The sequence below is a fragment of the Pelobates fuscus genome, chromosome 8, assembly GCF_036172605.1.
Source record: "Pelobates fuscus isolate aPelFus1 chromosome 8, aPelFus1.pri, whole genome shotgun sequence".
NCBI lineage: Eukaryota > Metazoa > Chordata > Amphibia > Anura > Pelobatidae > Pelobates > Pelobates fuscus.
In genome coordinates, this window is record NC_086324.1 from 180,233,138 (window position 1) to 180,259,205 (window position 26,068).

At 49.5% G+C, this 26,068-nt stretch overlaps 1 protein-coding gene across 1 annotated transcript; it reads left to right on the forward strand.

Annotated features, from left to right (window-relative positions):
- The first annotated feature begins 1,086 nt into the window (after positions 1-1,086).
- Positions 1,087-22,603, forward strand: ARMC5 (armadillo repeat containing 5). The gene is made up of 7 exons (XM_063430955.1): positions 1,087-1,785; positions 9,591-9,621; positions 10,802-10,909; positions 11,198-12,014; positions 12,390-13,045; positions 14,571-14,703; positions 20,654-22,603. Exons 1-7 carry the CDS (start codon positions 1,450-1,452, stop codon positions 21,414-21,416), a joined length of 2,844 nt encoding a protein of 947 aa, XP_063287025.1. The 5' UTR covers positions 1,087-1,449; the 3' UTR covers positions 21,417-22,603.
- Positions 22,604-26,068: the final 3,465 nt, after the last annotated feature.

Below are 26,068 nucleotides of genomic sequence, written 5' to 3' on the forward strand. Positions count from 1 at the left end.
CGCGCATGCGCAGTATAGGGGTAGGGAGATTTCACAGGGCTAATAGCCATCAAATTTCCCTACCCCTATACTGCGCAGCCCCCCCATTAAACAGCGCAGCCCCCCATTATACAGCGCAGACCCCACCATTATACTGCGCAGACCCCCCATTATACTGTGCAGCCCCCCATTATACAGCGCAGACCCCCCATTATACAGCGCAGACCCCCATTATACTGTGCAGACCCCCCATTATACAGCGCAGACCCCCATTATACAGCGCAGCCCCCCCATTATACTGTGCAGCCCCCCCATTATACAGCGCAGACCCCCATTATACAGCGCAGCCCCCCCCATTATACAGGGCAGACCCCCCCATTATACAGGGCAGACCCCCCCATTCTACAGCGCAGACCCCCCCATTCTACAGCGCAGACCCCCATTATACAGCGCAGCCCCCCCATTATACTGTGCAGACCCCCCATTATACAGCGCAGACCCCCATTATACAGCGCAGCCCCCCCATTATACAGCGCAGACCCCCCCATTATACAGGGCAGACCCCCCATTCTACAGCGCAGCCCCCCCCATTATACAGCGCAGACCCCCATTATACAGCGCAGCCCCCCCATTATACAGCGCAGACCCCCCCATTATACAGCGCAGACCCCCCCATTATACTGCACAGACCCCCTCATTATACTGCGCAGACCCCCATTATACAGCGCAGACCCCCCCACCATACTTCACCCTCCCCTTGGATGGCTGAGAGTCTTGGGAGCAGGGAGAGGCTTTAATCCAATGATCAGAGTCCGCGCATGCGCAGTATAGGGGTGGGGAGATGTCACAGGGCTAATAGCCATCAAATTTCCCTACGCCTATACTGCGACCTCCGACGGGAGTACAGAGCCGCGCGTGCGCACTCTGAGCTTAATGTCCCCTACACCGTGAAAAATCCCTACCTAGTTGGTGTGCGCTTGCGCTGTGGCGCACACCCCTGTCCAAATGTAACTTCCGGTGCGACCACGTCACCGGAAGTGACGACGGTAGGGAATTTCACGGGGTAGGGTTTTTTGATAGAATAGGTACAGTGAGACGCCATTCCCGGCATGCCTCGCTCCAGTCAGACTCCATTTCCCGGCATGCCTCGCTCCAGTCAGACGCCATTCCCGGCATGCCTCGCTCCAGTCAGACGCCATTTCCCGGCATGCCTCGCTCCAGTCAGACGCCATTTCCCGGCATGCCTCGCTCCAGTCAGACGCCATTTCCCGGCATGCCTTGCTCCAGTCAGACTCCATTTCCCGGCATGCCTCGCTCCAGTCAGACTCCATTTCCCGGCATGCCTCGCTCCAGTCAGACTCCATTTCCCGGCATGCCTCGCTCCAGTCAGACTCCATTTCCCGGCATGCCTCGCTCCAGTCAGACTCCATTTCCCGGCATGCCTCGCTCCAGTCAGACGCCATTCCCGGCATGCTTTGCTCCGGCGAGGCTTTGCGCAGGCGCCGGGTTCTCAGTTCCGGGTTTGCACACATGTCGTGCGAGTCTCTGTCGTCCTGTCTGTCGCGACTCTCGGCAGCCACCGATGATCCGGCCGGGGTTCCCGGGGCCCTGAGCTCCCTGCGGAGCCGTCACGTGTCCCGAGCGGGAGGCGCCGAGCTGTTTCGCAAGCGAGGGGGACTGGCGCTTCTTCTCGCCTTATTCACGGAACCTTCGCGAGCGGCGATACTGGGAACATCCCGGCGGAACCTGGAGCTCGCGCTGAGCCTGCTGGGAAATAGCTGCACTGAGGCTGGGAGCCGAGTACAGGTGAGACACGCCCCCTCAGAACAACCAGCCAATCACCACGCGGTCTAAATTCACTAGCCTATCCCTGCACAGTATGAGGTCAGACACGCCCCCTACCGATCCCTGCACAGTATGAGGTCAGACACGCCCCCTACCGATCCCTGCACAGTATGAGGTCAGACACGCCCCCTACCGATCCCTGCACAGTATGAGGCCAGACACGCCCCCTACCGATCCCTGCACAGTATGAGGTCAGACACGCCCCCTACCGATCCCTGCACAGTATGAGGTCAGACACGCCCCCTACCGATCCCTGCACAGTATGAGGTCAGACACGCCCCCTACCGATCCCTGCACAGTATGAGGTCAGACACGCCCCCTACCGATCCCTGCACAGTATGAGGTCAGACACGCCCCCTACCGATCCCTGCACAGGATGAGGTCAGACACGCCCCCTGCCGATCCCTGCACAGTATGAGGTCAGACACGCCCCCTGCCGATCCCTGCACAGTATGAGGTCAGACACGCCCCCTGCCGATCCCTGCACAGTATGAGGTCAGACACGCCCCCTGCCGATCCCTGCACAGTATGAGGTCAGACACGCCCCCTACCGATCCCTGCACAGTATAGGAGGCCAGACACGCCCCCTACCGATCCCTGCACAGTATGAGGTCAGACACGCCCCCTACCGATCCCTGCACAGTATAGGAGCCCAGACACGCCCCCCCTACCGATCCCTGCACAGTATAGGAGGTCAGACACGCCCCCCCCTACCGATCCCTGCACAGTATAGGAGGTCAGACACGCCCCCCCCTACCGATCCCTGCACAGTATAGGAGGTCAGACACGCCCCCCCCTACCGATCCCTGCACAGTATAGGAGGTCAGACACGCCCCCCCCTACCGATCCCTGCACAGTATAGGAGGTCAGACACGCCCCCCCCTACCGATCCCTGCACAGTATAGGAGGTCAGACACGCCCCCCCCTACCGATCCCTGCACAGTATAGGAGGTCAGACACGCCCCCCCCTACCGATCCCTGCACAGTATAGGAGGTCAGACACGCCCCCCCCTACCGATCCCTGCACAGTATAGGAGGTCAGACACGCCCCCCCCTACCGATCCCTGCACAGTATAGGAGGTCAGACACGCCCCCCCCTACCGATCCCTGCACAGTATAGGAGGTCAGACACGCCCCCCCCTACCGATCCCTGCACAGTATAGGAGGTCAGACACGCCCCCCCCTACCGATCCCTGCACAGTATATGAGGTCAGACACGCCCCCCCCTACCGATCCCTGCACAGTATGAGGTCAGACACGCCCCCTACCGATCCCTGCACAGTATGAGGTCAGACACGCCCCCTACCGATCCCTGCACAGTATGAGGTCAGACACGCCCCCTACCGATCCCTGCACAGTATATGTGGTCAGACACGCCCCCTACCGATCCCTGCACAGTATATGTGGTCAGACACGCCCCCTACCGATCCCTGCACAGTATATGTGGTCAGACACGCCCCCTACCGATCCCTGCACAGTATATGTGGTCAGACACGCCCCCTACCGATCCCTGCACAGTATATGTGGTCAGACACGCCCCCTACCGATCCCTGCACAGTATATGTGGTCAGACACGCCCCCTACCGATCCCTGCACAGTATATGTGGTCAGACACGCCCCCTACCGATCCCTGCACAGTATATGTGGTCAGACACGCCCCCTACCGATCCCTGCACAGTATATGTGGTCAGACACGCCCCCTACCGATCCCTGCACAGTATAGGAGGCCAGACACGCCCCCTACCGATCCCTGCACAGTATGAGGCCAGACACGCCCCCTACCGATCCCTGCACAGTATGAGGCCAGACACGCCCCCTACCGATCCCTGCACAGTATGAGGCCAGACACGCCCCCTACCGATCCCTGCACAGTATGAGGTCAGACACGCCCCCTACCGATCCCTGCACAGTATGAGGTCAGACACGCCCCCTACCGATCCCTGCACAGTATGAGGTCAGACACGCCCCCTACCGATCCCTGCACAGTATATGAGGACAGACACGCCCCCTACCGATCCCTGCACAGTATATGAGGACAGACACGCCCCCTACCGATCCCTGCACAGTATATGAGGACAGACACGCCCCCTACCGATCCCTGCACAGTATATGAGGACAGACACGCCCCCTACCGATCCCTGCACAGTATATGAGGACAGACACGCCCCCTACCGATCCCTGCACAGTATATGAGGTCAGACACGCCCCCTACCGATCCCTGCACAGTATGAGGTCAGACACGCCCCCTACCGATCCCTGCACAGTATATGAGGTCAGACACGCCCCCTACCGATCCCTGAACAGTATAGGAGCCCAGACACGCCCCCCCTACCGATCCCTGCACAGTATAGGAGCCCAGACACGCCCCCCCTACCGATCCCTGCACAGTATAGGAGCCCAGACACGCCCCCCCCTACCGATCCCTGCACAGTATAGGAGGTCAGACACGCCCCCCCCTACCGATCCCTGCACAGTATAGGAGGTCAGACACGCCCCCCCCTACCGATCCCTCACAGTATGAGGTCAGACACGCCCCCCCCTACCGATCCCTCACAGTATGAGGTCAGACACGCCCCCTACCGATCCCTGCACAGTATGAGGTCAGACACGCCCCCTACCGATCCCTGCACAGTATGAGGTCAGACACGCCCCCTGCCGATCCCTGCACAGTATAGGAGGCCAGACACGCCCCCTACCGATCCCTGCACAGTATAGGAGGCCAGACACGCCCCCTACCGATCCCTGCACAGTATGAGGTCAGACACGCCCCCTACCGATCCCTGCACAGTATAGGAGCCCAGACACGCCCCCCCCTACCGATCCCTGCACAGTATAGGAGGTCAGACACGCCCCCCCCTACCGATCCCTGCACAGTATAGGAGGTCAGACACGCCCCCCCTACCGATCCCTGCACAGTATAGGAGGTCAGACACGCCCCCCCCTACCGATCCCTGCACAGTATAGGAGGTCAGACACGCCCCCCCTACCGATCCCTGCACAGTATAGGAGGTCAGACACGCCCCCCCTACCGATCCCTGCACAGTATAGGAGGTCAGACACGCCCCCCCTACCGATCCCTGCACAGTATAGGAGGTCAGACACGCCCCCCCCCTACCGATCCCTGCACAGTATAGGAGGTCAGACACGCCCCCCCCTACCGATCCCTGCACAGTATAGGAGGTCAGACACGCCCCCCCCCTACCGATCCCTGCACAGTATAGGAGGCCAGACACGCCCCCCCCTACCGATCCCTGCACAGTATAGGAGGCAGACACGCCCCCCCCCCTACCGATCCCTGCACAGTATAGGAGGTCAGACACGCCCCCCCCTACCGATCCCTGCACAGTATAGGAGGTCAGACACGCCCCCCCTACCGATCCCTGCACAGTATAGGAGGTCAGACACGCCCCCCCCTACCGATCCCTGCACAGTATAGGAGGTCAGACACGCCCCCCCCCTACCGATCCCTGCACAGTATAGGAGGTCAGACACGCCCCCCCCTACCGATCCCTGCACAGTATAGGAGGTCAGACACGCCCCCCCCCACCGATCCCTGCACAGTATAGGAGGTCAGACACGCCCCCCCCCTACCGATCCCTGCACAGTATAGGAGGTCAGACACGCCCCCCCCTACCGATCCCTGCACAGTATAGGAGGTCAGACACGCCCCCCCTACCGATCCCTGCACAGTATAGGAGGTCAGACACGCCCCCCCTACCGATCCCTGCACAGTATAGGAGGTCAGACACGCCCCCCCTACCGATCCCTGCACAGTATAGGAGGTCAGACACGCCCCCCCTACCGATCCCTGCACAGTATAGGAGGTCAGACACGCCCCCCCTACCGATCCCTGCACAGTATAGGAGGTCAGACACGCCCCCCCTACCGATCCCTGCACAGTATAGGAGGTCAGACACGCCCCCCCCCTACCGATCCCTGCACAGTATAGGAGGTCAGACACGCCCCCCCTACCGATCCCTGCACAGTATAGGAGGTCAGACACGCCCCCCCCCTACCGATCCCTGCACAGTATAGGAGGTCAGACACGCCCCCCCCTACCGATCCCTGCACAGTATAGGAGGTCAGACACGCCCCCCCTACCGATCCCTGCACAGTATAGGAGGTCAGACACGCCCCCCCCTACCGATCCCTGCACAGTATAGGAGGTCAGACACGCCCCCCCTACCGATCCCTGCACAGTATAGGAGGTCAGACACGCCCCCCCTACCGATCCCTGCACAGTATAGGAGGTCAGACACGCCCCCCCCCTACCGATCCCTGCACAGTATAGGAGGTCAGACACGCCCCCCCCTACCGATCCCTGCACAGTATAGGAGGCACGACACGCCACCCCCCTTACCGATCCCTGCACAGTATAGGAGGTCAGACACGCCCCCCCCCCTTACCGATCCCTGCACAGTATAGGAGGTCAGACACGCCCCCCCCTACCGATCCCTGCACAGTATAGGAGGTCAGACACGCCCCCCCCTACCGATCCCTGCACAGTATAGGAGGTCAGACACGCCCCCCCCCTACCGATCCCTGCACAGTATAGGAGGTCAGACACGCCCCCCTACCGATCCCTGCACAGTATAGGAGGTCAGACACGCCCCCCCCTACCGATCCCTGCACAGTATAGGAGGTCAGACACGCCCCCCCTACCGATCCCTGCACAGTATAGGAGGTCAGACACGCCCCCCCTACCGATCCCTGCACAGTATAGGAGGTCAGACACGCCCCCCCTACCGATCCCTGCACAGTATAGGAGGTCAGACACGCCCCCCCTACCGATCCCTGCACAGTATAGGAGGTCAGACACGCCCCCCCCCTACCGATCCCTGCACAGTATAGGAGGTCAGACACGCCCCCCCTACCGATCCCTGCACAGTATAGGAGGTCAGACACGCCCCCCCCCTACCGATCCCTGCACAGTATAGGTCAGACACGCCCCCCCTACCGATCCCTGCACAGTATAGGAGGTCAGACACGCCCCCCCTACCGATCCCTGCACAGTATAGGAGGTCAGACACGCCCCCCCTACCGATCCCTGCACAGTATAGGAGGTCAGACACGCCCCCCTACCGATCCCTGCACAGTATAGGAGGTCAGACACGCCCCCCCTACCGATCCCTGCACAGTATAGGAGGTCAGACACGCCCCCCCCTACCGATCCCTGCACAGTATAGGAGGTCAGACACGCCCCCCCTACCGATCCCTGCACAGTATAGGAGGTCAGACACGCCCCCCCTACCGATCCCTGCACAGTATAGGAGGTCAGACACGCCCCCCCTACCGATCCCTGCACAGTATAGGAGGTCAGACACGCCCCCCCCCCACCGATTCCCTTATTCAGTCTGGGGTCAGACACGCCCCCTACCGATTCCCTGCACAGTCTGGGGTCAGACATGCCCCCCCTACCGATTCCACCAATCCCTGCACAGTATGAGGTCACACACGCCTCCTTAATGCGCCCCCCCCTTGCTGAGCACTGTACGGGTCAGACACCCCCCCCCCCCTGTCTTTCCCACCAATCCCTGTACGGGGTTAGACACGCCTCCTTAATGCCCTCACCTGCTGTATCAATCCCTATACGGGATCAGACACACCCCCTGTTAATCCCACCAATGCTTGTACCGGGTCATGAATGCCTTCTTAATGCCCTCCCCTGCTGAGCCCTCTACGGGGTCAGACAGGCCCCCTGTCAGTCCCTCTACGGGGTCAGACAGGCCCCCTGTCAGTCCCTCTACGGGGTCAGACAGGCCCCCTGTCAGTCCCTCTACGGGGTCAGACAGGCCCCCTGTCAGTCCCTCTACGGGGTCAGACAGGCCCCCTGTCAGTCCCTCTACGGGGTCAGACAGGCCCCCTGTCAGTCCCTCTACGGGGTCAGACAGGCCCCCTGTCAGTCCCTCTACGGGGTCAGACAGGCCCCCTGTCAGTCCCTCTACGGGGTCAGACAGGCCCCCTGTCAGTCCCTCTACGGGGTCAGACAGGCCCCCTGTCAGTCCCTCTACGGGGTCAGACAGGCCCCCTGTCAGTCCCTCTACGGGGTCAGACAGGCCCCCTGTCAGTCCCTCTACGGGGTCAGACAGGCCCCCTGTCAGTCCCTCTACGGGGTCAGACAGGCCCCCTATCGATCCACCAATCTCTGTATGGGGTCAGACACGCTTCCTTAATGCCTTCCACTGCTGAGCCCTGTACTTGTTCAGGAGGGCTAAAACTTTATTTACACATTTGAGATTTCTCTAGTTTTCAAGTATCTCCTGGGTCCACAAAACTTTGCATTGTTACAAAAATACTATATATATTATATTTTCTCACATGTAACCGGTGCATTCTGTGCTGAGGTATATTGCCATAGATTTTAGATTAAATTAATATTTGACTGTGTCCCTGAGGTTATTCCATAATTGTGGTGCTTTGTAGGAAAAGGAGGATCAAGACACTTTATTTTTGTATTGCAGTATGCTAAATATCGTGCTAGTACTGGATTGGAGGTTATAGGAGGTGGGAACAGCCGGGGAGAGCACAAGGCTGGAAAGATGAAGAGTGCGTCGGGATTCCAGCGACAGCCAGTTTAGGTCTTTTAACATGTGGTGGGTCAAGTAATTACATTCTAGTACAAAGCGGCAGAACAAATTATATAACGTATTAAGTTTATTAAGGTGGATTTGCGGCATTAGCATTTGTTGCACTATCTGTTTCCTTACTGTAGTAGGGCTTAGGCAGGATTTGTTTCTGTACAGGGCACCTAGTTTTCGAAGTTTCATTGAAAGCGATTGTTTCAATGTGAAGGCCAAAGGATAGATTGGGGTCTAGCAACATACCCAGATATTTAAAAGAGCAGATTGCTGTCAGTGTGCTATTTGAATTTGTTCTGATACACAATTGTTGATTTTGTAGTTTATGTAATTTAGGTACAGTTCCAAAGATCATTGTAACGGTTTTGTCAGTGTTTTTAGGAAGAGTTTATCTGCTATCCACTTTTCTACCTCTGTGAATTGGTTTTGGAGCACAGCCTCAAGCTGCGGTAGCTTGGGTTTACTAGCGTAGATTACAGTGTTGTCTGCATACATTTGTACAGTTGAGGATTTGCAGATGTTGGGCAGATCATTTATAAATAATGTGAATAGCAGGGGGTAGTGTAAGGAGCCTTGGGGAACACCACATGTGACTGGAAGAGGGAGGCGCTATCAGAAATGGTCACATATTTCGAGCGATCCGATACATACGATCGAAACCAGGTTAGCGGACTAACACCAACGCCTGAGTTTTTAAGCTTTTGCAAAAGAATGCCATGGTCTACTGTGTCAAAGGCCTTGGCAAAATCAAGGAAAATAGCTCCAGTTAAAGGAGCACAATAGTGCCAGGAATATAGGGCCACCCTCCCGCTGTGCTGAATGGGTTACCGCAGAGTCTAGATCTGGTATTAGCCCCCTCACTGCTTATCAAATGTTCATACGCGGCTCAGTCATTGGTGGCTCTAAGATATGTGAAAATCAAAACAACCTACATTAGAAGGAGAGGGCACCCAGACAGATATCACAACCTGTTTGTAGTTTCCTACAAGTGTGTTTGCCTGTCTGTGGCCACGCTCACACCCCCTCTGACCTGTCCCACATTTAAAACCGTGTTGGGAGATATTTAAGTATTCCCCAAACAAACCAATCACAGCATGGTTGAGAAGTGTAATGCTGCTCCGCTCACACCTATATGTATGTAACGTACTCTATAAATTGTATCTTTGTGACTGTTTTATTTTCTTTCAGGTGCGGCAGCTTGGAGGGATCCCTGCACTGGGTAAGGTGTGTGTGTGTGTCAGTTGTTACTGTATGCAGATATTCTCTTTGTCAGAATTGTTTCTTTGACTCTTTTGACTGTTTGCTCCTTTGCCTGTGGTTGTCATGTATGGCTATTGCTAGTTTATGTGAAAATGAGATGGATCGATTCGTGGGTGAGTAAAAAGCAGGGAGAGGCTGAAGTAACACCCCTAGCTCAGAGGTGTGCCAGACAACGCAAACTGACAAACCTTATGGTCATTTTATTGCAAACTGCTTGCTTTGGTTCAGTTTCTACATATGTGTAAAAGTATTTGCTTGTTAGTTTAAAAAATAATAAAAATATCAAGTGATGCATGTCATTTTAAGCAGCAATGTCAAGTAAACTACTGACACACTCATTCTCTGACATGGGCAGTCACACTCCCTAATATGGAAACACTCACACACATTTTCACATTCACTCACAAATTATTTTTTTGATTTAAATGTATCCACCCAGCCACCTTACTATTCCCTGGGATCCAGTGGGGTTGCTATGGTCATTTTCCTGCCACCTCGTGCACTGTTTAGTGAGCTGGGACATTATGTTCTGTCTCCCAACATCACTGGAGGGCACGCGAGGGAACAGAGCAGGAAGATCACAGCTCCCTCACCGCCTCCACAATCAGCTGCATGCCTCCCTCAGCTCTTTTTGCTCTATGAGCCGCCTGCCAGTTAACCCACCCGCCTCCAATCTCTATGACCTGCCTGCCTGTTTCCCACCACCAGAGTAATATATGTGCAGCCACCTCTCTGTCCAATTACTGAGAAGCTTTGCAGAGTAATAGTATATGTGCAGCCACCGCTCTCTGTCCAATTACTGAGAAGCTTTGCAGAGTAATAGTATATGTGCAGCCACCGCTCTCTGTCCAATTACTGAGAAGCTTTGCAGAGTAATAGTATATGTGCAGCCACCGCTCTCTGTCCAATTACTGAGAAGCTTTGCAGAGTAATAGTATATGTGCAGCCACTGCTCTCTTTCCGCTTAATTACCGAGAAGTTTTTGCTTGGAAGCATTGTGGGCTAATAGTACATGCATGACAAATGCTTTCTTTGCAATCATGTGCTCACTAAAAGCTATAGTGTGTAGGCTACTGGAGTCTAGTGTTCATGCACAGCTCAGTGGGGTCCAGTGTTTAGTAATTGTTGTTTTATTACAGTGGCAATCCTTCAGTCAGTGTGTGTGGATTCTGTATGGAATAGAGTCTCTCGTGCACTTGGTAATCTTGCTCTGGACCCAAGAAACTGTGTAATCATACACCAATCAGGTAAGCGAGGATGGAGGACATGCATGGTTATGGTGGGCAACATCAATGTGTTATAAATTACAAAAGCTGGGATGCTTGATGTGTGGCAGAGCTTATCTGCTTGGGGCTGGGGTGTAATAGTTAGTATAAGCATTAATAATTTGTCTCCATACCGTCTAATTCCTTACCCAACCCATCTTAATTTCCGTATCCCTACCTGACATGGTATGAAACCCTGTCCAACATGACTCATCCCTACTCTCTCTTCATTGTCTTCCTTGAATGTCTGATTTACATTATTTTTTCCAGGTGCTGTATCTTCATTAATACACATATTACAGAGCTCTCAAGATGCCGGGTGTCTCCACAGCTGCCTGCGTTCCCTCCGCATTCTTGGAGACTCCTTACCCCACCGGCTGTCCATCAGTAAACAGGGCGGATTGTCCCCCTGTGCCTCCTTGCTCTCCTCTACAGACCCTGCCTTGGTGTGTGGTGCTGTGCGTGCCTTGTGTGAGCTAAGTCAGGGATGTTCACTGGATTGTGCAGAGCAGCTGAACCTGGCTGTGCCAAATCTTGTGCTATTAGCTGGCAGAGAAGATGTAAAAGCAGCAGTACGTCAGGCTGCGCTCGGTACATTGTGCAATCTATGCAGTCAAGGAGCTCTACGACCCATGATGGGTAATGCTGGTCTAATTAAGCTGCTGATATTGGAAGCTGGTGCTCAGCTTTCAGCTCCCACTCGCTGTCTGCACCTTGTGAAAGCATTGTGTCTGTGTTGCCGCGAGGCAGTGAATCGTATCCGTGTGCGGGAGTTGGGGGGATTAGGATTAATGCTGAACGTTTTGAGAGACTTGCAATATCGCTGCGTGCACCCTCGAATCACTGCTGCGTTCCTGCACTTTTGCCATGACACAGTTGCCTTAAATTTGTTGGGTACTGGGGGTCTTCCTGGTCTGTTGGCACAGAGATTAGAGGAGCTGACACGAACTGCTGAGGTGATGGGGGAATTACGAGAAACAAGAGATACAACAAATGAAGAGGACGAGAAAGCGGCTTCTTCCTTTGATTTCCCACCAGAGAAAGTAAACAAGAGAACCAGAGACAGTACATCAGAGGACAGTTTAAGGTATGGACAGAAGACAAATGTATTACTTGTGGGAAGGGGGTCGGCATGTCTTCATGCATCATAAAAAGCAGCAATATTGTCCTGCTTTCTTTTTGAGGCGAGGCTTGGCTTGGGATGTTTTATCACCAGTTAATGGATGCCTCCAATATATTGGGATTATGAGACTAGCGTGAATATCCATCTTTCAGTCTGATGCACTGTGTGTATGTTGATAATGTACAATAGCCAGCTTAGTAAGGGCCCAAACAGATAAAAAAAATAAAATCAGAGCGGTTTGGGATGGCACAGCGATATGACCTAGAGACCTACACATTGATTGTTGGGTGGTGTAGTACTAAGAGGGAGACTTATTTTAGCTGTCTGTCTCTTTGCCAGGTCCTGGCTGCTGTCAGAGGGCATTGTCTGCAATGTGGAAGATCTGTCTCCTGAATGGCCATTAGACTGTGAGAGCAGAGGACCCCTCGTACCAGATGAATTGACTAACTCAGCAACCTCCATCATCCCCTCTTATCTCCCTAGTTCTCCTACTGCATCCAGTCCAAAGTGCAGGGAGCATAATGTTGTACGAATTGATAGACTTTCAGGAGCTGAACAGAGATCAGTGCTATCCCCTTCATCTTCCCATCTCTTCCCATCTCCTTCATCGCCCCAGCCATCCCATTCCCCAGTTCAAGAAATTCTGGGTGCCCCATGGCCGCTAGGACCCCGCGTGCCAATGCCGTCTGAATTTTGTCGTCCTGAATTTCCCACTTTGCTGCTTCTTTCTCGCTTTTCTCAGCTCTCCGATTCCAGCTCCTTATTGGTGTGCCCCCAGGTCTTGGAAGGGCTCCTGACTTATTTAACATGCCACCCTCATCCTTTGCCACGTGCAGCTCGGCTCCTGCAGCGTCTTACTTGTGATCCTTCGTGTCTTGAGGCATTTATCCGCACTGGCAGTATTTGCACGCTCAGGACTCGCTTACTACTCTGCGAGTCCACAAAGAGAGACAGCACAGACTGTAACGGACACTGTGAAAGCACCAAAGAACTTGGTAATTTGCATTTAATTATTATTTTTTATATATATATTTCATGATTTTCCCTTCAGTTGTTTTGTTTTTGTTTTGTTTTTTTAAAGGAAGACTTCAAGCACCATAACCCTTCTTACATAGTTTGACTTTGTACACCAGGTGGCGCCAAGGCCCTCCTGGGACCATAACTACTACAGTGCGCTGTAAAGTTTATGGATTCAGGGCATTTTTGCTTCTTAGAGTATTCGTTTAAAGGGACACTATAGTCACCAAAACAGCTGTAGCCCAATAAAGCAGTTTTGGTGTATAGATCATACCCCTGCTGTCTCACTGATCAGTTCTCTGCCTCGTAGGAGTAAATCTCTTTGTTTATGCAGCCCTAACCACACCTCCCTGCATGTGACTTACACAGCCTTCCTAAACACTTCCTGTAAAGAGTCATTTTAATGTTTACATTCCCTTTTATTGCAAATTCTGTTTTAATTTAGAATTTCTTGTCTCCTCCTCTGCTAATAATTTGCAAGACCCTGCAGGATCTTACTGTGTGTAATTAAAGTTAAATTTAAAGGAACACTATAGTCACCTAAATTACTTTAGCTAAATAAAGCCGTTTTAGTGTATAGATCATTCCCCTGCAATTTCACTGCTCAATTCACTGTCATTTAGGAGTTAAATCACTTTGTTTCTGTTTATGCAGCCCTAGCCACACCTCCCCTGGCTATGATTGACAGAGCCTGCATGAAAAAAAAACTGGTTTCACTTTCAAACAGATGTAATTTACCTTAAATAATTGTATCTCAATCTCTAAATTGAACTTTAATCACATACAGGAGGCTCTTGCAGGGTCTAACAAGCTATTAACATAGCAGGGGATAAGAAAATCTTAATTAAACAGAACTTGCAATAAAGAAAGCCTAAATAGGGCTCTCTTTACAGGAAGTGTTTATGGAAGGCTGTGCAAGTCACATGCAGGGAGGTGTGACTAGGGTTCATAAACAAAGGGATTTAACTCCTAAATGGCAGAGGATTGAGCAGTGAGGCTGCAGGGGCATGTTCTATACACCAAAACTGCTTCATTAAGCTAAAGTTGTTCAGGTGACTATAGTGTCCCTTTAAAGGGCAAGAGATACAAACTTCTTAAGTAAGTAAGTTAAAATGTAAACACATTTTTTTTTTTTTTTAAATATGCTGTCTGGCGGTCATAGCCAGGGGAGGTGTGACAAGAGCTGCATAAACAGAAACAAAAGTGATTTAACTCCTGAATAGCAGAGAATTGAGCAGTGAGACAGCAGGGGCATGATCTATACACCAAAACTGCTTCATTAAGCTGTTATTTTTTTGACTATGTTGTTCTTTTAAGCCTCATTCTGTCTGGGTTATATCTTTTCTATCACCCTCTTTGAACTTCTGCTGAGCTGCTATTTCCAAAGATACCAGTGACTGGGCCACACGTATAATATCAAAGTGCTAAGCACAGAGTAGCTGTTCCTGCTAATTGCTCATTCTATTTACCCTCTATATCCCTAACTGTCAGCGCTCTCTGCAGGTAACCGGCTTCTCCGAAATCTTTGTATTCAGGCAGAGTCCCCATTTGGGGTGGGAACCGTGACTCACATGTTGGTGTCCGGATCAGAAGCTGACCGGAAGCAGTGTGCCCTCTCCCTGCCATTTATTTACAGGTAAATAGAAACGTTTCTTGCGCACTAGCCCAAATCCCTCTGCATATTTAAATAACTTGAGTTTTTTTTTTTTAGTATCACTCCAATGGCCGTTAGATGTAAGCCTACCTGCCACGTTAAAACAAAACCTCCTAGGCGGGTCTAACAATTTTACCTTGCTTCCTTCAGCTAAACTATTTCTAGCTGTCTCATTAGAGATTTTACAGTTTATCTGAAAGCTGCAAGGTGAATTGTTAGTGTAGGACCTGTCTCGGAGGTTTCACCTTGACGTGGCAGGTGGGCTTGCATCTAATGGCCATTGGGGTGATACTTAAAAACCTCAATTTCTATAAATGTGCATATGGATTGGGAAAGTGCAAAATTAGCTTTTCTTTGTTTTTTACTCTATATTTTGGGGCTGATGTGTACTATAGTCATTACTGCCTCCCTGGAATATTGAGCGTTTGAACGCAGGGATACATTTTTTTGATTGTAAATACAAAGGTTAATTTTACCATCTTCCCTGCCTCTCATTCATCATCCCTGGCAGATGTACCCCCACTTCCTTTCCACACATGTTGCCTCCCCTATTCAGACATAGCCACACCTCCCATGAATGTGTATCACGGCCTCCATGAAAAAATGGTTTAATTTTTAATCAGCTCTTACAGCGCAGTGTGTTTTCTATAGAAGTTATTTCCTGCTCTGTTAATTTGAAACATAGAACCATAGAATGGGACTGCAGATAAGAACCATTTGGCCCATCTAGTCTGCCCCAATTTCTAAATACTCTCTTTAGGTCCCTGGCCTTATCGTATAGCTAGGATAGCCTGATTGAACTTTAATGACACACAGGAGGCTACTGTGAAATATTAACAGAGCAGGGGATAATGCCTTTTAAATTAAACACAAAGAAGCTATTTATTGGGAAATGTGAGTCTCAACCAGAGTAGGTCTAGATACGGCTGCGTTGCAAACAGTGATGTGATGAAAGTAAAATTTGCTGTGGTGCTTCGAGTGTGCCTTTACTATGAGTTTTTGTTTTCTAATATCTTGTCTGTGTGTGTGTAATTTATCCTCGTTTTTTTTATTATATTTATCTCTTGACTTACATTACTTTTCTCACCCACATGTCTGACCGCCATCTTCATGCACTTTTGGTCAGACTGTCTGTTATCTGAGCCAGTGCTCAATGTCAGCTGACAGAAAATGCTGCAGGCAGATTGAGCACATCCTGAAAATCAGTTGCAAAATGTTGAGCAGTCAGTCAGTCAACAGACAATCTGTCCAAAATATTGCTTTAAGAAAGATGGAAAAGGTAGGCCGGTATTTAAAAAATGTGAAAAAAAAGAGGGTGGTCTATAATAACATATAGTACCCTTATTGTGGGTGGGCTTGCCATACAGGCTGTATATTGTACCCTTATTGTGGGTGGGCTTGCCATACAGGCTGTATATTGTACCCTTATTGTGGGTGGGCTTGCCATACAGGCTGTATATTGTACCCTTATTGTGGGTGGGCTTGCCATACAGGCTGTATATTGTACCCTTGTTGTGGGTGGGCTTGCCATACAGGCTGTATATTGTACCCTTGTTGTGGGTGGGCTTGCCATACAGGCTGTATAGTGTACCCTTATTGTGGGTGGGCTTGCCATACAGGCTGTATATTGTACCCTTATTGTGGGTGGGCTTGCCATACAGGCTGTATATTGTACCCTTATTGTGGGTGGGCTTGCCATACAGGCTGTATATTGTACCCTTATTGTGGGTGGGCTTGCCATACAGGCTGTATATTGTACCCTTATTGTGGGTGGGCTTGCCATACAGGCTGTATATTGTACCCTTATTGTGGGTGGGCTTGCCATACAGGCTGTATAGTGTACCCTTATTGTGGGTGGGCTTGCCATACAGGCTGTATATTGTACCCTTATTGTGGGTGGGCTTGCCATACAGGCTGTATATTGTACCCTTATTGTGGGTGGGCTTGCCATACAGGCTGTATAGTGTACCCTTATTGTGGGTGGGCTTGCCATACAGGCTGTATATAGTACCCTTATTGTGGGTGGGCTTGCCATACAGGCTGTATAGTGTACCCTTATTGTGGGTGGGCTTGCCATACAGGCTGTATAGTGTACCCTTATTGTGGGTGGGCTTGCCATACAGGCTGTATATTGTACCCTTATTGTGGGTGGGCTTGCCATACAGGCTGTATAGTGTACCCTTATTGTGGGTGGGCTTGCCATACAGGCTGTATAGTGTACCCTTATTGTGGGTGGGCTTGCCATACAGGCTGTATAGTGTACCCTTATTGTGGGTGGGCTTGCCATACAGGCTGTATATTGTACCCTTGTTGTGGGTGGGCTTGCCATACAGGCTGTATATTGTACCCTTATTGTGGGTGGGCTTGCCATACAGGCTGTATATTGTACCCTTATTGTGGGTGGGCTTGCCATACAGGCTGTATATTGTACCCTTATTGTGGGTGGGCTTGCCATACAGGCTGTATAGTGTACCCTTATTGTGGGTGGGCTTGCCATACAGGCTGTATAGTGTACCCTTATTGTGGGTGGGCTTGCCATACAGGCTGTATATTGTACCCTTATTGTGGGTGGGCTTGCCATACAGGCTGTATATTGTACCCTTATTGTGGGTGGGCTTGCCATACAGGCTGTATATTGTACCCTTATTGTGGGTGGGCTTGCCATACAGGCTGTATATAGTACCCTTATTGTGGGTGGGCTTGCCATACAGGCTGTATATTGTACCCTTATTGTGGGTGGGCTTGCCATACAGGCTGTATATTGTACCCTTATTGTGGGTGGGCTTGCCATACAGGCTGTATATAGTACCCTTATTGTGGGTGGGCTTGCCATACAGGCTGTATAGTGTACCCTTATTGTGGGTGGGCTTGCCATACAGGCTGTATATTGTACCCTTATTGTGGGTGGGCTTGCCATACAGGCTGTATATAGTACCCTTATTGTGGGTGGGCTTGCCATACAGGCTGTATATTGTACCCTTATTGTGGGTGGGCTTGCCATACAGGCTGTATATTGTACCCTTATTGTGGGTGGGCTTGCCATACAGGCTGTATATTGTACCCTTATTGTGGGTGGGCTTGCCATACAGGCTGTATATTGTACCCTTATTGTGGGTGGGCTTGCCATACAGGCTGTATATTGTACCCTTATTGTGGGTGGGCTTGCCATACAGGCTGTATATTGTACCCTTATTGTGGGTGGGCTTGCCATACAGGCTGTATATTGTACCCTTATTGTGGGTGGGCTTGCCATACAGGCTGTATAGTGTACCCTTATTGTGGGTGGGCTTGCCATACAGGCTGTATATAGTACCCTTGTTGTGGGTGGGCTTGCCATACAGGCTGTATATTGTACCCTTATTGTGGGTGGGCTTGCCATACAGGCTGTATATTGTACCCTTATTGTGGGTGGGCTTGCCATACAGGCTGTATATAGTACCCTTATTGTGGGTGGGCTTGCCATACAGGCTGTATAGTGTACCCTTATTGTGGGTGGGCTTGCCATACAGGCTGTATATTGTACCCTTATTGTGGGTGGGCTTGCCATACAGGCTGTATATTGTACCCTTGTTGTGGGTGGGCTTGCCATACAGGCTGTATATTGTACCCTTGTTGTGGGTGGGCTTGCCATACAGGCTGTATATTGTACCCTTATTGTGGGTGGGCTTGCCATACAGGCTGTATATTGTACCCTTATTGTGGGTGGGCTTGCCATACAGGCTGTATAGTGTACCCTTATTGTGGGTGGGCTTGCCATACAGGCTGTATAGTGTACCCTTATTGTGGGTGGGCTTGCCATACAGGCTGTATAGTGTACCCTTATTGTGGGTGGGCTTGCCATACAGGCTGTATATTGTACCCTTATTGTGGGTGGGCTTGCCATACAGGCTGTATAGTGTACCCTTATTGTGGGTGGGCTTGCCATACAGGCTGTATAGTGTACCCTTATTGTGGGTGGGCTTGCCATACAGGCTGTATATAGTACCCTTATTGTGGGTGGGCTTGCCATACAGGCTGTATAGTGTACCCTTATTGTGGGTGGGCTTGCCATACAGGCTGTATAGTGTACCCTTATTGTGGGTGGGCTTGCCATACAGGCTGTATATAGTACCCTTATTGTGGGTGGGCTTGCCATACAGGCTGTATAGTGTACCCTTATTGTGGGTGGGCTTGCCATACAGGCTGTATATTGTACCCTTATTGTGGGTGGGCTTGCCATACAGGCTGTATATTGTACCCTTGTTGTGGGTGGGCTTGCCATACAGGCTGTATATTGTACCCTTATTGTGGGTGGGCTTGCCATACAGGCTGCATTTTGTACCCTTATTGTGGGTGGGCTTGCCATACAGGCTGTATATTGTACCCTTATTGTGGGTGGGCTTGCCATACAGGCTGTATATTGTACCCTTATTGTGGGTGGGCTTGCCATACAGGCTGTATATTGTACCCTTGTTGTGGGTGGGCTTGCCATACAGGCTGTATATTGTACCCTTGTTGTGGGTGGGCTTGCCATACAGGCTGCATTTTGTACCCTTTAAACCAGCGGTAGTCAACCTTTTTCTACCTACCTCCCACTAATGCATCTTTCTTGATGGAAAAATTTCCTTACCGCCCACCAGTTTTCGCGCAAGTGCAGAATATTTTTTAGAAAGGAGGGTGTTTTAAAAAAAAAAAAAATACGTACATTTATCTTTTTATTTCTACTTTATGCATGTTTATAATGTTTTTTTTAACTTTTATGAAGTTTAAAAGTAAATTGAAATTACCTTTACTAGTGATTAATGAGATCCTTGAGGTTGATGCTGCGAGACTAAATATTTGATATCTGGTTCGATTTTCATAAGGAACAAGCAAAGGTCTCCTCTTTCGGTGATATTCAGACGATTTCTCTGTTTGCTCATATGATTTCTCATCTGTGCATCAGCTCCCCTCCTCTCCCACCTCAATTCCCCTCCCCACCTTTTTTTCCCCCTTTTTCTCTTTTTTTTTCACCTTCCTTATAGCAATGCCCAGTAGGAAGGCTGAGCTAGGTAGTCCACTTACTATTATTGGCCAACAACAATTCTCTCCTTTTCCTTTTCCTTCTTTCTCCTTTTTTACAAGTACTCTGCTCCTTCTTTCTCCTTTTTTACAAGTACTCTGCTTCTTCTTTCTCCTATTCTACAAGAACTGTGCTCACAGACAGACATACACAAACTCGCACATACACTTACAGACACACACACTCACAGACAGACACGCACATACACAAACACTCACACATACACTTACACATACACTTACAGACACATACTTACAGACAAACACGCATACACTTACAGACACACTCACACATACACTTACAGACACACAAATTATTATTATTATTATGTGGATCTGTCCCTGGGGGGGTCCAGTGGAGCTTCACTTCAGCAGGCGGCAGAGTTGTAATCCGAGGGAGCTCTAACCTCTCTGCTCCCTCGCGGGCTGTCTGCTGATGCCAGGAGCCAGAATATGACGTCATATTCCGTCTCCCGCGGCATCAGCAAACATTGCGCGAGGGAGCAGAGAGGTTAGAGTTCCCTCGCCGCCTCAGATTAGAACTCTGCTGCGCCGGGGGGTCCAGAAGGTGGCCTGGCAGGAGGGAGCGCTTCCCTCCTGCCGGTCACTGAAATCTTGTGCCCCCAAGCCGCTCGCGCCCGCCTGCCCACTCTGAAAAGGATAAATCCTCACAAAAATAGGATTTAGCCACCGAAATCCCTACCGCCCACCTGGAATCCTGAAACGCCCACTAGTGGGCGATAGGAACCAGGTTGAAGACCCATGCTTTAAACGATTGACTGGAAGCCTTCATCAGGCTCTGCGTTGTACACACTCATTGAGAAGTATTGTCACTGCTTTTATTGCCAAGTGTCCCGACACTAAACACTCGTTTTGTTTCTTCCCACTTTAGGAAGGACTCTTCACAACGCAACCTTCTACTTGATGGAGCTCTCCACCTTGTGTTGGAACCTTTGATTTGTATGGATCCGTTATATTTTTTTAATGTTTCGGAATGTCTTTCTTCCCTTCTAGACCCCCCAAAAGTACCTGCAACTTGCAAACCACTTGTATTGGTTCCTTCCCGTTGCTGCTACAGAGATCTCATGTCCAGTGGAGCTGCTGATGTGATATTTGTGCTAGATGGGGGTGAGCGTGTAGAAGGGAACCGGAAAGAGGTGACTGGTGGATGTGAGGTATTTAAGGCCATGTTAGAAGGCTGCTATGCGGAATCTAGGCAGAAAGAGATACTTGTCCAGGAGATGCCTCCTTGCGCCTTCACTCCACTTCTACACTATCTTCACGGTTGTACAATAGAATCTAGGTGTCCTACACTGTATGAGCTTCCACTGCCCACCCCTGACCAGGAACTTTCTCACTCGCCACTCGGATTGACTTTAGCTGCTGCAGGACAATTCCTACTTCCTGGTCTCCAGAGAGAGCTGGAGGTTTCTGTAATGGACAGGTTGCTCAGTTTAGAGAATTTGCCATCTGTGTACAGCTTTGCAGAGATGCATGGAACCTCGGAACTCAGAAGGGACTGCTGTCTATTCCTACTAAAAATGCATCACTCGCCCCAAAAGCGGGCATTTTGTCTCTTCCAACTATACCAAAGAGCGCATGACAAGCAAAGACTTTCTCTTCTTATTGAAAATATTGTGCAAGAGAGAGATTGAGTTATTTACAAATATCCAAGTGACCGCAAATTTACTTCTCCCAAACTGCTGTATGGTAATCCTTCTCCTCTAGACCTACTCACCAACCTATTTCACTGTACAAAATCTTACCCACCACCTAATCCCCTGCTTCCTCGCCCACTGGCACGTACCCACCACCTTATCCTCTGCTTCCTTGCCCATCTGCACTTACCCACCACCTTATCCTCTGCTTCTTTGCCCACCGCTACGTACCCACCACCTTTTCTTTACTTCCTCGCCCACTGGCACATATATATTTATTTGTGTGTATTTATGTCTGTGTCTGAGAGTGTGTGACTTGAGCACGTAGCCAAGTGGAGCCCTTCATTTTCTGATGGTAGACTTGACTGTTCTAATTCCTAACCAGTATTTACTACCTGATACTTTGCTTCTACAGTTGCCCGAATGTTACCTGATACTTTCTCATCCATTCTCCTGCCTGCCACCAATACCCACTACCTGATCCTGTGCTTCCTCACCCACCCGCCTGGTAGGAATACCAGCTATCTGATTCTGTGCTTGCCCGCCCACTACCAATACCAGCTATCTGATCCTGTGCTTTCTCACCCACCTGCTACACCTACCAACTACCTGAATCTGTGCTTACTCACCCTCCTGGTTCCTATACCTGCTATCTGATCCTGTGCTTCTTCATCCGACCACGTGGTACTGATACCACCTATCTGATCCTGTGCTTCCTCACCCACTCGGTACAGATACCAACTACCTGACCCTGTGCTTCCTCACCCAACTGGTCCCGATACCAGCTACCTCGCACATGCATCTCCCCAAACACAGCTGTAGCACACTATCTCTTAATTCTCTATTGTTTCTATCCTAAGAAGTCCTTGTTTCAATGTAACCCATATTGGGCATAAATTAAGTTTTCTGTTTAAATATGCATTGTAACTCTGTCTGTCGGATGTTAACTGAAACCTGAAATTTGAAATTATTAAAAACAGAGCATGTTAAAAATGAGGATTAAAAAAAAAAAAAATGTAGAAGATCTTCATGGCTAGCAATGATCAGGGAGAAGTGAATGTAGTCACTTAGATCCACTTGCTGTCCAGTAACAGTTTTAGACTAAATTCTACATATCGGTTATCAGTTGCTTAGCTGAAAATTGCACTATTGAATTAAACACCGAAAATCACTTGCAGCATGTGTTACCCTATTCTTTCCACAAGATAATCAGGTTTTGTTTTGTTTTTTTATTTTTATTTTACATAAAAAAATCTAGCAAATGGAATTATAACCCAGCTTTGAAGAGAAGAAACAAAAACAGTTTAATTGATCATCTCCTCTTCTCTGTAATGTTCCAGCATGCTGACTGCCAATTGCGAAGGACGAAAGAAAATCTATTCATACTTCCTACTGTGCATTGCCCCCTTACAGCCAATAGGGCAGGAAAGCAGACAAATCTTTAAAAGTAGGTCCAGGCCACATGATCACCAGTCAGTAACCAGCTCCAAACCTGATAGTCCAAGTGGCATATTAAAATCATGGCTTCTATCGATGATAGCCTTGAAAATAAAGTTATGGTAACGATGAATACATTTAGTTTTTTCCTGGCTTAGCATGGTAACATACTAATGGGAATACCCAAGCTTTAAAGGGAGAGCCTAAATATGCAAAACAACAAATACATGTGCCAAACAATGTATTAAATAAATGCAAACTGATGCACCGCTTGTAGGACTTGACACCAATATTGTGCATAATCAGTACATCCAAATTGTAGTAACTTACAATGGTGTTAAATGAACAAACCAAAACAGATTTTAAGAGAATACTGAGAAGGGACAACTCAAATAACTTGCCCTTCTGCTGATTGATCTTGGCCTTGGAGATAGAGCCAGGCTCAGCAAGATCAATGCGGGGTGGGAGAAAAGGTGAGCAAAATAACCCTTTCAGCGTGATCAGTCAGGTCGGTCAGCCGGCCCAAAATGCCACATCAGGATTATAGTGGCAGGAAAACATGTTTGTATTCCTAACACTATAGTGTTTCTTTAAACTGGTATTGGCTCACCTTGTGCAATTACAGAGTGTGGCGACCTCCCCACTGGGTTTTGGAGATGCCTTCTTGCCCTGTGACTATGGCCCCTGGGGTGTATTGCAAGTTAAAAAGTATTTGGGCTTATTGGATTTTGAAACACTTTTTCTTCCCCTTTGATTCCATGGGAGAATGTGCCTCTTCCCCTCCTCTTTTTCATGTCCCATTGTTCTCCAGCAGGGCGTTGTCCGAGGGCCACTGCCAGACCAGTTGAAACTGGCTGCTTTGTCCCTCCTTAATCTCTCATCAGCCCTTGCTATTGTTTAACCCCATGGCGATCCAACTGTATTCGTGAGATCTGAGCGCTTTTCACACATATTAAGCGCTCAGATCCAAGCTATCTGGGGATATGTTGGACATATAGATTAAACATTGTATTATAGGAGTTATGTATTTTTATGTGGTTTTTGTAACAGTTTTTGGACTTAGGGATATTATCTCCAGGATAGAGGAGAAGATAGAACGGCCCCACAGCCTAAATCTGTGGAACTGTTTTGGGCATGAAAGCCATGCTTGCAGTCGGTCAAATGTAAATTCCATAAAACGTTTGAGCCCCTGCTATGATCTGGGTGATTTTTGGATATGTTGTTCACCCAGATCAGGGCTATCCAGTGATGTATAATGTATGGGGGTATGTTGTTTTTTTTTTGGGGGGGGGGGGGGGGGGGGGATGGTTCTGTGTTTTGGGTAAAACTGTATATTTTCTGCTTGTGATAATTAAGTTAGCCCATTTTGTTCAGTAATTATATCACAGGCAGAGGGGAGGGTTTGTGTGCCTTAGCTGGGAGTGTCTGACTGTACTGTACTGTGTTGATTGGCTGTTGTAACTTTGTGTCCTGTGTACCACAAGGTCCACGTGGGTGGTAACCTTGTGGGAAAATGTGTATATAAGAAACAATAAAGACTCAGTTCATTCTGTTCCTGCTTACATTCCAAAACTGTGTGTCGTCCTGCTATTGGAGGGAAAGAAGATTTGCTCCAGCTCCAGCTTGCAGGAGATTTACCAGGGAAAGTCCTTGTAAGGACTAGCGCTAATTCCCCATTCGGCTCCAGGGAGGAGCGGTTCCATGGCCCCAGTCCAGCCACGGCGACTGTGGGCAGAAGTGCTGCGGTTTGTCCCCAGTTCTAGCTAGGAAGCGGTCCTTTGGCAGAGGTACCCAGCCGGGGTACAGGGAGCTCAGCTACACAGAGAAACTTAAACCAAGTATGAGTACTTAAGTAACGAAGTGTGGAAATAAGTGAACCTCTGTCTTTAATCTTTCAACATTCTTTTCTTTCAGGAAGTGTTCTGGAGAATTGGAGGAAGGCAGATGTGATTCCTCTATTCAGAAAGGGTTGCCTGGAAAGTATAGACCTATGAGCTTAACTTGGCTAGGAAGGTATTTGAAAAGTTATCAAGGGATAATATTCAAGAATTCCTTGAGAAGAATGTGGTTATAACCGAACAGATTTGCCCCATCTGGTTCGTATACCGAATAATATAACGAACCATTGGACCACCGCAACCAGTCGTGTGCGGCCAGTTGACTTTACTGACACTTTGCTAACCACAACTCTGAACTTCTAAGTGGTTGACTGGGTGGCCGTCGATTCATATGCACGAACACGTGGTGGCGGCCAATTTGTTTTGTCGAACGTGTCCAGCGGTGTTTGGTCATCGAGTGTATGGAACTATTTTTGGAAACTCAGCCCGAATACTGCTGAAACTTCCAAGAGCACTTTGTCCCAAACCATCCGAAAGAGGTGGCGTTCGGTGAACTCCAACTCCTGAACATCGGCACGCGGCTAGCTTTCCCACGAACCGTTCTTGGAGACTTTTCGTTATATTGGAAACCCACGAAAGAGACCGGTTGCACAGCCCAATTCTATGGAACTATTCTGTGCAGGAACCGCGCGTGTGGTCGGTCAGAAATAAGACTTCCATGGAACTTTCAAACCTCTGAACCGATCTCTGTGATTTTTATATATGTTCCTCTCCCAGATCAGGGATTTTCAGGGAATATAACATTTGTGGGGATATCCTGTATTTTGGGTTACTTTTGGGGTTTTGTAAAAAAAAAAAATTCTGCCTAGAGATAATTGGGTTAATACAGTATCTGACTCAATTATCTCCCATGCAGCGGGGAGGGATTGTATGCCATGTGTGGAGAGTGCCTTACATTGTAACTCCGTTATTATTGGTTTCTAAATTTGTGTCACAGTCCCCAACAAGGTCCATGTGGGCGTATCCCTTGCATAAAACGCCAGTGTGGCTACTATTAAACCAGACCAGTTTTATCCTCACAATAGAGCCTCTCTTTGTGCTTGTAGGGACTTGCTATACATGCTATAACCACTAGCTCTTATAAAAGCTTCACAGCTATACCTACTTCTTCACTGCTTGGATTGATGGTTGGCAATACCTCAGCGCACTCTACTCGGGGGAAAAGGACATAACTTATCTCTGCAAAGGTAACTGGCAGATTCTCCTGGCCGAGGAGGCTATCCCCAAGTCGGCCTTTTCACCTGTACCAATTTAAGGTCATGCTATTCGGGATGAAAAAAACGCCCCAGCTACCTTTCAACACTTGGTGGATAG